Source organism: Rhinolophus ferrumequinum, chromosome 25 (genome assembly GCF_004115265.2).
Source record: "Rhinolophus ferrumequinum isolate MPI-CBG mRhiFer1 chromosome 25, mRhiFer1_v1.p, whole genome shotgun sequence".
Taxonomy (NCBI): domain Eukaryota; kingdom Metazoa; phylum Chordata; class Mammalia; order Chiroptera; family Rhinolophidae; genus Rhinolophus; species Rhinolophus ferrumequinum.
Genome location: NC_046308.1, coordinates 36,888,552 through 36,903,942, shown reverse-complemented (window position 1 = coordinate 36,903,942; position 15,391 = coordinate 36,888,552). Strand labels below are relative to the sequence as shown.

At 42.2% G+C, this 15,391-nt stretch overlaps 1 protein-coding gene across 21 annotated transcripts in view; it reads left to right on the top strand.

Moving 5' to 3' along the window:
* The first annotated feature begins 480 nt into the window (after positions 1–480).
* GRAMD1B (GRAM domain containing 1B) overlaps positions 481–15,391 on the top strand; it is a 240,304-nt gene continuing 225,393 nt past the window's right edge. For 8 of the 21 annotated variants that reach the window (XM_033098291.1, XM_033098283.1, XM_033098289.1 and 5 more), the window contains exon 1: positions 497–949. Coding sequence is in view for 2 of the 21 variants with exons in the window: in XM_033098300.1 (XP_032954191.1) it covers positions 924–949 (26 nt within the window). In the remaining 19 variants the exon portion in view is untranslated. Of the gene's footprint in view, positions 950–15,391 lie in introns of all 21 variants that reach the window. The other 13 variants (XM_033098286.1, XM_033098287.1, XM_033098284.1 and 10 more) reach the window with 6 other exon arrangements.

Genomic DNA, 15,391 nt, shown 5'->3' with positions numbered 1-15,391 from the left:
GGACAACTCAGATCTCCATTTCCCTATCTAGCTGTGTGATCCTGGGCGAGTCAGTGCATCTCTCTGAGCTTCAGTTTTCTCATCTGCAAAATGAACACTTTGAACCTGACTCCTCAGGTTGTGTCCTGTTATGCAGTGCCAAGATTTCAGCACTTCCCAATTCGGATTCCACCCCATCCTGAAGACCCTTTGGGTTACTTGTGGACTCGTTCTAATCTACGCCATTTGCCTTTCCCATCTCCGTTGTGATACATTGGCGGGAAACCGGGGAATCTGGTTTCCAGATGGGCTAATATATCCTCCTAGCCGCCAGGCAGCGGCGCTTCTGGTACTGGTTTCCGCAGTCAACTTGATGGTCGGATTTGAAAGGAGCAGTGGGTTTTAAAGGCTCTGTCTGGTAGTGTGTCCCGGAGTTATGCTGCAGTGCTAAACGTTGGAGCGAGGCAACCCCCCCCCCCCGGGAATCCAGGCAGCAGGCTTCACCGGAGAGGGCGCATGAGGGGAGGAGAAAGACCGAGAGGAGAGGGCGATGAGCGGGGAGGAGGACTGAGACCGAGCGGAAACCACGGAGGTCAGGGCGGATCTCAGAAGCACCGGGAGCCGGCACGTATATACATAGCAAGAGGGACCGCGATGCGGTAACAAATAGACTCCGGGACAGCGGAGCCTCGCAGCACATCCAGAGGGGTTCCGCTTCCTCCCGCCCGGCGCCGAGGGTGCCCTGAGCCCCTCGGGGAACTGGGCTCCGGCCCGACCCCGCTCGGTTCCGGCGTCCTTAGGCTTCGTGCTCCTCCTCCCCCCTCCAGAAAGGGTTGGCTCTCCTCTTTGCAAAGCCAGGCCCCCGGGGAGATGAGGTGAGCTGTAGCCAGCCGCCGGTGTGTTCTGGGCGCTGCTGACCTGGAACACCCGGCCCGTCTGCCCGCATGAGTGTCTTTCCTAGCACACCCAGGTAAGAACTTCCTGACCTTCCTGAGCCCAAGGAGGAACACACCTGAATGCAGGGGTTCCGATCCCGGCAAAACTGGAGGCTGTGGAAACATTGGGGTGGGGGTGGGGTCTGCTGTTTGTTGTCATCTGCATTTTCTCAGTGCAACCTCAAAGTTCCAGAGGGCACAGTAAAGCTATTAACATGGATTGTGACCTGGTGTGGTGTCCACACCTGAGAGTTGGTGTCCCCAGGAAACCACTGGGACAGACTACCTCCTTCACGAGTTTCCAGAGATGGCTAAGCTCACTTCTTTCTCCATTAGTTCTGGAGATGTGCTCAGGCAAGTGGTGAGGGAGGGGCTGTGGGCAGGGATATTCTGTCTACTTCTCTCCAGCTTTCTGGCAAAAGTTTGAACTGGAAACACTGGCTTTCCTAGTTCGGGGCGGTACTACCCTCACTCCATCTGGCCACCCCCATCAATCTTATGCCCATTCCCCTTGCATTGTAGAAGTCCAAGATTTGAAAGAAAGACAGAGAAGACATCATGGTGTTTATCTGAATATACCTAGTAGGACTAGAGAAAGTTCTGCCATTCCTAATTTCTTCCAAGTGTGGTGGGAGGTCTAGTAATTGGAGAAATTCCTGATTTGGGCCTCGGGATGCATGGAGTCCCATTCCAGAAGAAACCGAATTACTCTTATGGAGTAGATGAAGGGATGAGAAGGTGTGGTCATTAGAAGTTGTTAGAGCCCAAACAACTTGTTTACATCCATCTGCCAACCTCGTGCCTGGAGAAACTTCATTCCTCAAAAAATTTCTTAGCAGGGTGCATGGGCTCCAAGGCCACATATGATGAAGCAGTTGATGGCATATGCCTAGCCTCTGCGTTCTGCTGGACCCGGTGCAGTTATGAGGAAGACTCTATTCCATTCCCAGAATTAGAGCGGGGTCGGTGGAAGGATTGTGCACATCACGTATACTTGGACTATCCCTAGTTTTATTCAAGGAAATTAAAAAAAAAAAGACTAGTAAACAAAAATAATAAAATGTTTTCATGACAGCAGCAGAAAAACTCCCAGCACACCACTTTGCATGAGGACAAAGAAGTTTGTGCAGGAGGCTGAGTTGTCTCCTCTGCCAGCACCTATGTGGCACATCACCTTTTGGAGATACAGTGTTTTATGGATGAGGAACCTTCTGCCTGGGAACTTTTCAAGAGGGGCATATCTCAGCTGGGGCTCTTTGTTTAGGCTCAGGAAACTAATATTAGAAGCAGGTTGCAAATTTTATCCCCACCTCAAGGTCCTACTTTGCTCCTAATCTGATGATCTTCAGGCTCATTGTGGAATAGGCACCGCTCAAGAGGCATAATGCCTCTCTCTCTCTCTCTCTCTCTCTCTCTTTCTCTCTCTGTCTCTCTCTCTCTCTCTCCCCCCTCCCTCATTAAACAGTGTTTAGAAGGTCACAGGGCAAAATATAGACATGTGTTTCTTGTGTGAGCAAATCAGTCTTGTGCTCTGGGGGAGGTTAATGTTTAGTCTCTCTATTCAGTGGTGCCTCTGCCTTTGTTCCTTACTTAAAGATTATGTCCCTTGCTCATACCCAATGTCCATGTCCTTTGCTGTTGCTCACAACTTGAACTGGCTGCCTTTGATGGTGTACAGTGAAGTTGCGGGTGAGGTCACCAGTGTTTGGGTGAGGTACTTCCTCCCTGTGGGGACAGAGCCAGGAGTTGTTTCCAGGCTCTCCCCTTCACGTGGAAAGGTGCTCACTCGGGTAGTAAATGGCCATCAACTGTGACTGGAGGGCCATCAGTTGTGGCTAGTTGGCCGTCAGCTGTAACCAGCGAGCCATTGGTCACTAATATAACTGCTGTGGCTACGCTAGCAGAAAATGGGGGCTAGCAAGAAGATGGGGCTCATCTAGCAAGAGCGGATTGTAGTTAGCATGGCGGATTGCAGCTAGGGAGTGAGGTTGGTTGGAAGAGAGAAGTGGACGGCAGGTTGTGGATAGTGTGACTCCTGCTTCCTGTGTCTCCAACCCAGCCGCCAGCGAGACTATAGTGGTATGACTCCCCTGCCTATGGCTCCGTGGGTGTTCCTTTTTGGCCTCACCATGTCCTGCGTTCTTATGTGGGGAGCGGGATGAGAGACCCCACAGGCCGCCCTGCATGACACTCCCCCCCCCCCCGTCCCCTGCCTTTGGCCTCTTTACCTTGTAACTTCTCAGAAGATCGTGTCCTCAACATGCAACCTGAGCCAAGAGCTGTGCTGGGGGCATCATGGGTATTCAGGAGACACAGGGTTTCCAAGGGTGGGTGGAAGTTCTGGTTTCCCCCGTCCACACTTAAAGGCTGTTTGGTTTTAGAGATTTGGGGCTGGGCTCTGGTGATAGTGTTCAAAAGAAACCATTATGAGCAACTGTAGGGTGCTGCTATAGTACCCAACTTGACATTGTCGCCAAATGTGAATGTCTTATTTGGATTCTTTCTGAGCTGTATTCGAGGATTATAGACCTTGAATGAAATTACAGCTTTACAAGGAGACCACCTTATAATGGTTGTCCTGCCCCCACCTTCTAGCCTTTACTTTTGGACTGTAGCAGTCATCTGATGTCTTTGCAGGTTATCTCACTGTCAGGGCTCTACCATCACACACATCTGTAGTCTGCAAGCGGTAACTGACATCACCAGCCCCAGGGCTGCAGCTGCACTCCAGAGGGGTTTTCACTGCTCTGCTCCCACTGGCTGCTGTTTTTGAACAGGTGGCACGTAGTTTTCAGCTGCATGTGGCTTTGTGCTATTATTTACAATTCTGCTGTGAATTATCACCCATTCCATTTGCCCTAGTGATAGGGTGCTTTCTCTTAGGGGTGCCTGCTGCAGTTTATACTTTTGATTTTCATTGTTCTTTCAGCTTGATCAGGATCTTTTCTTTCCCCCTTTTGCACCTGTGGATTGGCACATTAGGAACCACATGTCATTTTCTGCCTAGGCATGATCATTCTTCAAATTGTACTAAAATAATTATTTCCTTGATTTGATCCAGAATCCTAATATACACAAAGCAGAAACACTGCATGTAGCTTTCAGATGCCAGGGTTCCACATCCGCTTTATTTTGGTGTTTACAAAGCTCTGGCTTCTAAGGGATGCCCTAGTATACACTCTGCTTTGTACCTGGTACGTATGCATTGCATATCTGCATAACAAATGAGCATTTCCCATAAGAGGCAGGAGGGTGAACACAGTGTTACTACGAAGAGAAGGTGAGCTATTTTAGGAAATGGGATCCTGAATCGGCATAAAGTTGTTAGGAGGGTCACCTTAATTTCCTGAAGTCTGATTTGGTGCATGTGAAGATAGAGTTCTTAAGAAAGGGGAACACTTGTCAGTGGACTCAAGTACAGATCCATAAGATAGCAATAAAAACAGGAATTTAAGTTATCTTCTGAGTCAGTTGGCATTGATGAATCTGTGAGTTAGTGGTCTGCTCACCACCTTTTTTGTTAGGCTTTTGTCAAACCAACAGTGAAATTCTTCCTTCAGAAAGAAAGTTACTGGCGATTCATAGGAGAGAAGGATAGCTCCTTGTTCAGGGGCACCACAGGCACTGAGCCCATTCTAGCAGAGCAAAGGAGTGAAACCGACTTGGTTTCATCAGCCATACTAACATACCTGAAACAACCTGAATCTTTTGGTTTTCAAACTAGGCCAAATAATGGGTACTTTCTGAGACCCCAGTGGACGTGAAGCAGGAAGCACCTCCTCTCTCAGCACCCATGAGGGCTTTGGCACAGCTCTGGAGCCCCTGGTAAAAGAGAAATTTCCCTTTCTGCACCAGAATTGTAATAAGGTTGGTGAGGAGGTGGCTGTGGGCGTCAAGGATCAGATTGGAGAATGCAACTTGAATATTTATTTTAAAAACACTTCACAAAATTAAAAATTGATTTGTCCAAAACACAAGACCAGTGAGGTACTATCTGCCTGACCACGTCCTCAACCCCCCACCCCCACCCCCTCCAGGAGTTGCTGAGCTCAACGAATAATAAATATACTTGGCTAGATGAGGGAATATGAATAAAGGCAGCCCCTGCAGTTCATCTGCCATTTCACCTTCCTGAGCCCTGCAATTCCATTTTCCTAAACATTTTCAGTGTCTGGGACTTGGAGAAGGACATGGGATAGAGATGGGAATTGGGCAGAAGAGCAGTTCTTAGAAAAGTTTGTGAGACCCAGGTTGCCTGGAGACAGGCTGCCTAAGAAGGCAGGCGTGGTCCAGGGGAGGCTGTCAGAACATGGGGGGAGAACCTGTCCCTGAGAAGAAGAGAAATGACACATAAAAATGATGAAGGTGGGGGCAGGTGGCAGAGAGAGGAAGCAAGCGAAATAGGAGGAGAAAGGAAACTGAGTAAGAAAGAGGAAGATGCAGAGACTAAATGCAAGACAAGGGGAAAGAGGGGGCAAAGAGCAGAACATAAATGAAAGCAGCACCTTGCTTGCAGGATTTTTCTCTTCCCCTTTTTCTTCTGGCAGAGAGAGAAAGCAAGCGATCCATGGGAACAGTGTGGTTTTGGTGCTATTGGAGCCTTCTCATTGAAGCTGTCAAGCCTCAACCCTTCATGGCAGTTCATTCTATTTTTACATTTTGCAGACTTGAAATTAAACAAATGACCCTGTGATGGCGTTGTCATGAAGATTTTATGCAGGACACCCACACAGCCAGTGCTGGGGTGGCTGAATATTTAACATAATATTCCATTTAATCAGATAAGAAGGCATCCTCCAGAGAAGGCTGGGCTTTGATAACAGCCTATAAAAAGCTGCTTTGATGAGGGTGAACGAAGCCAGAAAGAAATCTTGTTCTCTGGCTTGGTTGGTTTTGTTAGAGGAAGAATTCCAGTTAACTGAATTCTGGAGGACTTTAGCATTCCTCTTCACATACATTTTTTTTTTTTTTGCACTGGGTCTGTTTCCAGCCTTTGTGAGACTTGATCCAGTTCTCTTTGGAGATCTCATTGTTGGCAAAAAAAAAAAAAAAAAAAGTTCCCATGGCCTGAATTTGTTCTGGGTGGAAGCCCTGCTTAGAATCTGGGCACTAGCCCTATTTTTTGGCCTGGGGGAATCGCATGTGCACTCTGCTGGTATGACAGTGCTTAGGCAGCAAGAATAACAATGTTGTACATCTCATACTTGGTTAGAACACAGAACAGATAAGGTTTTGTTGGTTTAGACCCAGACTAAGTTCTTCAAGTCCCGGGAGTTTCAACAGCAGTTAAATGCATGCTCCTATGTACATAACCATTCTTTTGGACAAAAAAATTAAAACAAAAACAATGTTAAGGGGACCAATTGACAAGGTTGGTTGGGTAGATGTAAAAATGTAAGACTGTTCAAAAGGCCTGTGGCTCCCATGCTCGTATTTGTGTTTGATAGGTTTATAGGCTCTTTGGCTCTACATATTGAAAGTGTGTATGCTCCCCTATCTATTAACCTCTAAAATGCTGTTTTAATAAGGCTAGTACCTAAACCAGATAGTAATAAAGACTACTGTTGAGTTAGATCTGGCTTCAAAAGGAGCGGATCCAACAGTGGGACTCCAAAAGGAATAGTTCTTCCTCTTGGCTAGCCTTGTAGAGGCTAATCTTTCCTTCTGGGTTGGAACAGGCTTACTAGTTGTAGAATATTCCCTTCAGTGTCTATAAAAAGTGACACAGAGAGTGATTGAGAACTTGGACATGAGCCATATGGATGTGTGTTCAAAGACCTGAGGAAATGAAGTCCATTAAAAGGAAAGTGAAGCCAATTTCTATCCCTTCCCTTTAACCGGGTATCCATGTGTGTTTTCTTTCAGCGTTCTTTCTTCTTGACTATCTGGTTCAGGCAGTTTATTTGGCAGACATGGCCAAAGAAACTTTTTATGCATCTTCGGGGGAAAAGGAAACAAGATAAACTCAAGTTAGGACTTCCTTTACTACCCTTCAGTTCAAAGTGTGGCCTCCTGAGTGTAAAGCTATGTTTCTCACTCAGGTCTCTCAACTCTGTGGTGCACAGAGTTGAGCATCATTCCCCAGTGTCAGTCCCACAGTGATTGGAGCCAAACACAGCTGTCCCCATCGTTGTTTTGTCATGTTTTCCCAGACTTTTATATTTGGACCCTGCAACTCTTCATGCTCAAGTTTTTATTTAAATGAATTCCCAGGATGAGTTCCTCAACTTGTTTGGGAAGTAGAGAGATTATACAAAGATTTTTATCTGAAAGTTTCCCCTTTCCTGATGAGGATGACTAGTTAGCTATCTCATGAGTATGGACAGTAAACAAAAGCATCTTGAACTCTTCATTATTATGTTATTTCTACTAAAATATTATTCATATTGTGTGTTCTTGCTCATAGAGCTTTTTGTTATTTTATTTAATCATCATGAGAACCTTGTGCACAATAAATTATTATTATCTACATTTTATAGTTGCAGAAACTAGGGCACAGAGACATGATGCCCAAGATCACATAGGCAATAAGTGGTAGAGCCAGGACTTAAATCAATGTTCTAGTCTTAAATACTATGATAATGAGGCTTTGATAAATTAAGGTGACCCTCTTTCTCTTGTGGATTCCACTCTAAATTTTCAGTACCGTTTTTCTTTCTCAGCATCTTTCCCATCATCTTTCATTAGTTCTCCATCTCTGCAGGTGGGGGTTTACAAGCACCTCCCTCTAGGTGATACACAAAGGGATTCCTTAAAACATGGATGCCTACCCAAACCCAATTAAAGGAATTTAGAAGAGAGGTAGGCTGTATTATTAGGTTGGTGCAAATGTAATTGCGGTTTTTGCAATTATTTTTAACCTTTTAAGCCGCAATTACATTTGCACCAACCTAATAAGTACTTTCATTGGGACCTACTGCCTTTCTTTTAGATTTTGGTATTTTAATCACTGCCAAATTTTCTTGACATTTAAGTCAAAGAAAATGCTGAATGAAAGTTGGTATTGTATCTACTCCTAGTAGCAATGATATCCCTCTTTTTTTGTAGATTATCCTGAAGGAAGAGTCCTGCTCCATTGCCTGCTCCAGCAGAACCAGTGTCTAAATAAATTTCTGTGAGGCACAGAAATTATAGCAGATTTTGAGGGAAGCTACCACTTCCAAAAGACAGCTGAGAAAAGTCCTTTAAGATTCAAGCCTATAAATCACCCTTTTGAGGTCTTTCTTCATCTTGGTTGGACCATTAACTTCATTTGAACTCAATTGGCAGTAATCAATAGAGAATACTAATTCTAGTCCTGGCCGATCTTTTGCATACGTGAGCTTCATGCTATATGTCTAAGAAAGAACAAACCCAGGTAAATAAGGCTGTGTGATGGCTTTATTGAACAGTTAGACCAACCCAAGTTGATTAATATATTTTTGCTTGTCAAGAAGCAAGAATAAATTAGCAGGGATAGTAGGTCTATTTTCTTAGCGTGTTTGCTCAACTGTCAATGAGATTAGAGGATTTATAAAATTAAGTTTACAAACTAATTTCACCTATTCCTCTTTTTTCTTCCAAAGTTTGATCATTCTTAACACATCTGGATGCCTTATGAACCCAAGTTTAGTGCTCGTGCTAGGTTTGGCTCCTCTCTGAAGCCTGGTATGTTAGCAATGGTCAAATGTAATTTAGGCATTGAGCCTTTGGGCTATCTTATACCTGCGTTGAAATCATGATACTGTGATCAAGTTTGGACAACTGATCTTGAGAGAGGACAAAAAGTGATACAAATAAGACTGAAACAGGAGAGAGAACAATACAGACATTTGCATGTTTTATGGATTGTATTCCTGTAAACAGTGGATAAAAATGAATTGATGGATTGGAATCTAGATTCTTCAGAGTACTGGTTAACCATCCTTATTGCCTATTCTTTTCTACTAGGGTATCTTATGTCTACCAGTTGTGGACAGGATGTAATTTTATTCCGTTCTTGTGTATTTCTGTCATATTTTTTAAACCACATCCTCTCTTTATATTCTTGCAACAAACATTTGTTAAACAAGAAACCAGCTGGTTATTGGGGATACAGTATTGAATAAGATAATTCTTTCTTCAAAGAGTTCAAGGTGTAGTGAGAAAGATAAAGTAGAAGAGTCAAAGACAACTTGTTAATGGCTATAATGAGGTAAGAATAAGTTAGAAACACTGAATCCAGAGTAGTGAGCAGAACAGCCCAGGTGAATCTGATAAGGCTTTTTCAAAAAAAAATTGTATGTGATATGGATTTTAAAAGGTGGTTGGGCATATTCCAGATACAGAAGAGTGAAATTGTATTTCAGTGGATAGCATGTGCAAAAACAAGGAGTTGTGAGGTGCTGGATGTGTTTTTGAAGAGTAATGTAGTCAGATCGTAAGGTATGCTATAGGAGAGGTGATGAGGCTAGAATACCAAGCTGTAGTCAGGTTGTCAAAGTCCTGTTACACAGTTACACAGCTTGTATTTGACAGCGACAACTGGTGGCCCCAGACATTTCTCAGCAGAAGGGTGAAAAAAGAAGATTCGTATTTTCAAGAAATAACTCTGGCAGCAATGTGAAGGATGAATAGAAACAGGCAGAGTCCAAAGGCCAGATGCGATATGGCGCTGCTGAATCCAGGTGAGATTTGATAGAGTCTGAACTCTGGCAAGAAAGGTTAGAAAGGACTATCCAGTTGAATTAACTATGGTGTACACCTGAATCCAGTTGAATAACTATGGTGTACAGCTAATATAATGTTAGCTATATTTTTAATAAAAATCTTTAAAAAAATAAAAATAAAGACAAAAATAGGACTCTCCAGATGTGAGAATTATTATAGTTTCAAGAAGAATCATTGAAGTTCAGTAGCAGTTGAGCAGTAGAGGCAGAGGGAAGGAAGAGGGGGAGCCACCATGCATTAATGCATTCGTGTCCTAGCTTGATGTTGTCTGTACCATGTCAATAGCCATAAATTGAGATGGGAAGTACCAGAGAGAAGCAGAGTTGAAAGAGAAGATAATTTGAGCAGGATGAAGATTTAAAAGAGGCCACTGGAGTAGGGATGTAGAGATCATTTGTAAACTTTGTAAAAAGACAGTTTCAATGAAGTTTTTGGGGAAGATAGATCAGGAGCAAAATAGTAACATTGCCCAGAGCTTAGGAGTTGAAGGAACAGAGAGTTTGGGGACACTACTTCAATTTTATAAAGAAAGGAGGATGTGAAACTTAGAATAGAAGAAAGAATGAAAAAAAGGGGGGGGTTTAAAAAGAGGGAAAGCCCTTGAATATGTTTGCCAATAAAGGGGGGACAGCTAGAGAGAAAGGGAGAGATTTAAAGATACAGGAAAGAGAAAAGACAGCTAAGGAAGTAGGCTCTTTAAGAATTCCAGAGGTAACTATATATCTATCTATATCTATATATCTACCGTGTTTCACCGAAAATAAGACCTAGCCAGACAATCAACTCTAATGCGTCTTTTGGAGCAAAAATTAATTATTTTACTTATTTTACTATAATATGAGACCGGGTCTTAATATAATATAATATAATATAATGTAATGTAATGTAATGTAATATAATATAATATAATACCTGGTCTTTATAATATAAGACAGGGTCTTATATTAAATTTTTCTCCAGAGGATGCATTAGAGCTGATTGTCCGGCTAAGTCTTATTTTCGGGGAAACACGGTAGGTATATAGGCAGGCATATATCTATATATCTACCTATATATATCTGTATAGGTAGATAAGTAGATATATATAATATGTAGATATAGAGATATAGTTAAATTTGTAGAGAAAATAATAAATGGGAACCAATATTTATGGCCTGCCAAGCATTGTGCCAGGTATCTTACATTTATTGATATATTTAATTCTCATTAAAATCCTTTAAGGGGAGAGAGAGAATGCCCTTTTTTGGAGAAAGTATGCAAGTAGCAAAAGATGAGCATTACTTTCTGGAGTGTAGATGTGAAGAACCATTGGAAGGCATTTCAAGAGATAACTTTCATCAATAATTTCTATTTCCTCCATAAAGAAAAAGTGATGTTATCTTCTGAGAGTAAAATGGGAAGTGGAGTAGGGAGTTCAAGAAGAATGGAAGAGTTTTGAAGAGTCAGAATTATTGACTGTGAGTAAGCAAAGATTGCCATACAATCCTGATAGCTGTTGAAATTGGACAGCATACTCTATTGCGACACTTTTGGCCTATTCTTCACCATGTCCCATGAGCTGGGCAGAGAGAGCAACTGGTTGACTCTCTCCCAGGTAGGAGATGAATTGGGAAGGTTTGGCTGAACCACAAGGTATTGAGAGTGCTGGTAATACAATTGTTGAGAAAAGTGACCTAGAGGAAAGTAAAGCCAGAAAATGATGGATAAACTGCGAGAATAATGAGATAGAAGAGATTTAAAGTAAGAATAGAATGAGAATTTCAAAGGATTAGAGGTTGAGACGAGAGACAGGTCTCAGGTAATTTAAGATCTAAGGTTGACATCTACATAAAAGGTTGTTTCAGCAGACCTTTTAGCAGACATACGTGAGAGACCACCTACTTTGAATTAGCAAAATCTTATTTGTATTATCAAAGATGGAGCTCTTTCTTGTTAAATAGGTGACCAAGAAAGGCTGTGAAATTCAACATTGGCTAGTCCCATCCATCTGGAATTAGTTAGGTGCGGGCCGCTCTGGGGGAGAATGGTGCTAGATGACATCTCATGGCCAATCTGCCACCAGGTTTTAAGATTATGTGCAGGTGCAGAGCCCGATTAGCAGGTATTTGAAGAGTTTCTAAAATGTGTGATGGCAGCTGTTTCTATACGGGACTTTTGAAAGTCCAAGTCACAGAATTATTTTTTTAAATGGGCTTTATTATTTTACTTTATTTCATATCATCAATGCCTTAAATTTGTCCCTTCCAGAGAACAGTTCATGAACTGAATTTCCTAGGCCATTTCCCATACCTCCACTCTAGCCAAATAACATAATGGTTTCCATTTTTGCCCAATTCAGCATATTCTGTGGGGTTGATTCACCACTGAGCCACATGCTTTCTACAAGTGTTATCACCAGAAGGCAAGCAAATGATGGGCCTGCAGAGGCAAACAAAAGATCTTTCTGTCAGTCAGGGAACAGCACCAGCTGTTAAGAGTTCTCTATGGTTTGTCTGTCCTGACTCTCTTTTCGCCTTCAGCCCCTGCCCCATAGTCTCAGGCTTCCCCTGTTTCTAGGTGTTGTTTGCTGCATCATGCATTATTGCAACATCTGTAGTTTGGTGCAACTACATGTCTCTGTTCTATATACAAACACCAAGAGAACAGAAATCTCTACATGTTTGTAAACAATTAGTGTCATCCAAAAAGAGCTTTAGAAATCAGGAAAAAAAAGTCTCAGCTATGTTTTATCTGCCTGTGTATTTGTTCACCTTGATTACAGAGTACTGAAGCAAGCTTTTAAAACATCATTTCTATGTTAGTCTGTTATCCTTCCTTAAGGTAGTTCTGGTTTCTTCCATGGCTATTATGGAAGCCTCCCTGTAGGAGGCTAAATGCAGGGCTTCAATATAGATGTCAAACAGAATTAACCCAGGAAACAATATGTTAGGGTGTCCTTCTAATGATTAGGCATTACTTAGTTTTATGATGTATTCTGGATAAGACATATTAAAAATTAGGATCTCAGTTGCTTCCATGGCTTCACTTTTATATATTCCTGTCTATTTAGGAACCTGGCTGTTTAGAATCATCTGATTTAACATTTTACAGATGAGGAAAATGAGGCCCAGAGAAGAGACGTCAATCATCCAAGTTCATAAATCTGGTTGGTGGCAGGTCTGGGACTAGCACTCCCATCTCCTGACACAGAATTTAGTGTCGGCAATTAAATCTCCAGTTGCTGGAAAGGATATTTTGAGGAGGGGTAGAATATTGTCCTCTTTTGTGCGACAGCTTGTGGTGCAACATACCAAGTATTCTGGTCCTCGGTTTGCCCTATATGCAGATTATCTCATGAACTTCTCATGCTGCACCCACTGAAACTATCTCCTCCTCTCATTGTCTGTGGGTGTGTGCTTGAGGGAGAGTAATTTGAGCAGGTAAATTTTGTTTTACCATCACACATTTAAAAATCATGTGCATGCTCATAGCAAATAAAAATGAGTCTTCTGGTTGTTTATAACATGTCACCTTCTGTTAACATGCAGAGATTTGTGTTGATAATTGAGAGATGACTCTTTCTACGACATTGTTTCTTATAGAGCAGAGAGGTTAGAACCATGTACCGCAGCTGCAGAGCTTACTGGGTCCTAGAGCTGGAAGGTTTGTGGGTAGGGATGAATTTTCAGTGGTGTGAGCATGGATTTCCCTGATTGCCAGTCATTGATTACCTGGCTTCTGACCTGCTAAGGTATGGCACAGACCATGTGACCTGTCCTAGTGGGGAAATATGAGCCAGTGCTTCTCCTTTCAGAAGTGGAAATTCTCCCAAGTCACTGCCTTGTCAGTCAGTTTGATGGGTTAGATGCTTAGGGCTGCAGGAGCCAGTCAGTACTAAGCAAATGTCCCTAACTTGAATTTGTGTCACCCCACAGAAAAGGCATACTAGAAAAGGGTAGAACATGCTTAGGAAGAAGGAAAACTCCACGTTCTATCTCTTACACATATAGGTGGGAGGTCATTTGACTATAGATAAGAAAATGTATGGGGACCAATTAAACTGCTAATAATAACGAAAGTCTTCTGAGAAAATGTCCTGCTCTCCCGTCTCTGTCTCCTTGAAACATGAGTTCATAAATTATATTGGGAAACCCTCAAAGAAATCATACAGGCTCTTTTGGCCAGAGCATGAGGTCCCTAAGAGTTTAGCTGTACAGAACTCATGGTCATTTTGGAGAATTGATTCCTATTTGCTGATTATTTTGCTCTCTGATTTTCCTTTCCCCGGGGAGAATCCCATCTGGACCACATATCAGTTAACAGCCATGACATCATCCATGTTAATAGCTTTACTGTGTCTGTATTCAGACATACTAGCCATGAAGAGAAATGTGAGATGTGGTAGGTGTTTCAATACGTCAATGGTCTCTAATGCTTTGACTATTTTCTCGGTCTGTGCAAAGGCTGTTAACTGCTTCTAAAATGTTATAAATTATGTGTTTATTGTCTGGATTGTCCCTGTGTTATTGTTTCCATCTGTTCTTAAATAACTCGTTTGATAAGTTTGTGTTTTGTCTCTCCAATTCTCCCCTCCACAAATGAAACTGAATCTAGTTTTCCAAGGTAGACCATTTTGCTGTTGAGTCTCTGAGACAGAAAATGATAATGCAAAGTAACATTATTACTTGTAGCCCCCTTCTTTTTATAATAAACCACTGTTTCTGTTGAACTTTTAACTGAAACACAGTCCAGCATTTCAAGGAGCCATCTCACAAACAGGAGCATCATTAAGGTCCAGAGATTTCTAACCACAGATTTGCTATCTTTGGAATAAAAGCTGGAGAGCAGCCTAACTCACGTCTAATGCAGGAAGGGCAAGTTGAAAAACAGTCCTGGCATCCTTCAGATCACTGACCCGACAGGCATTACAACCTTCAAGTTGTACTTTGCTAACAGCCTTCTGATGCACTTGTCTACCGTTTGGTTAAATTATTGCAAAGCAACAGACAGTGAGTGAGTGACCCTCTGCTTTTATTTCCAGATCACCCAGTGCAGAGCTAATGGGCTCTCTGTGCTGAGTGCTTGGGTCATGAACTGACAGATGTGGGAGAAGCAATCCTAGGAATGAGCTGTATTAAAATATAATTTAAAGCTCTGTTGTTCAGTTGCCACAGCTTACGTGAAGCACAATGACATCTGTGTTTCCCAATGTCACATAGAGCAAGAAAGTACTCTTCTGTGAATGAGTTTCCCTCAAAGTAGTCACAGAGTTTTGATAAAAGATATTCATTTGACCTTGGCATTTTTCCTGGTCTAATCTATATCTAAACAATCATCATTTTCCTCATTGTTATCAACAATTTTTATGAAACTTTTGCCATGGGCAAAACACTTTGTTAAGCACAGTACATTCATGATCTCACTGAGCTTACAATACACCGTGAGTCAGTACTATTTCCCTATTTTACAGATGAGGAAGCCAAGACTTAAGAGACTTAATGACATCCTCAAGGTTATTTTACTAGTATTCAGAGCTGGGATTCAAATCTAGGTCTGATTTCAGAGCCTGAGCTTCCAGTACAGCTGTGTTATCTGAAACAAAGCTGTCAGAAACTATTTACCGGTCATTTCTTCTATGTAAGGTATTGTTGGTGCAAAAGTAATAGTGATTTTTGCAATTATTTTTAACCTTTTAAACCGCAATTACTTTTACACCAACCTAATACTGTGTTTATAGGGCTGGAGTTACAAAGAAGCATAAGATACCTCCCATCCCCACATGCTTCAAATGTTGTTGGGCAAGAAGTTGT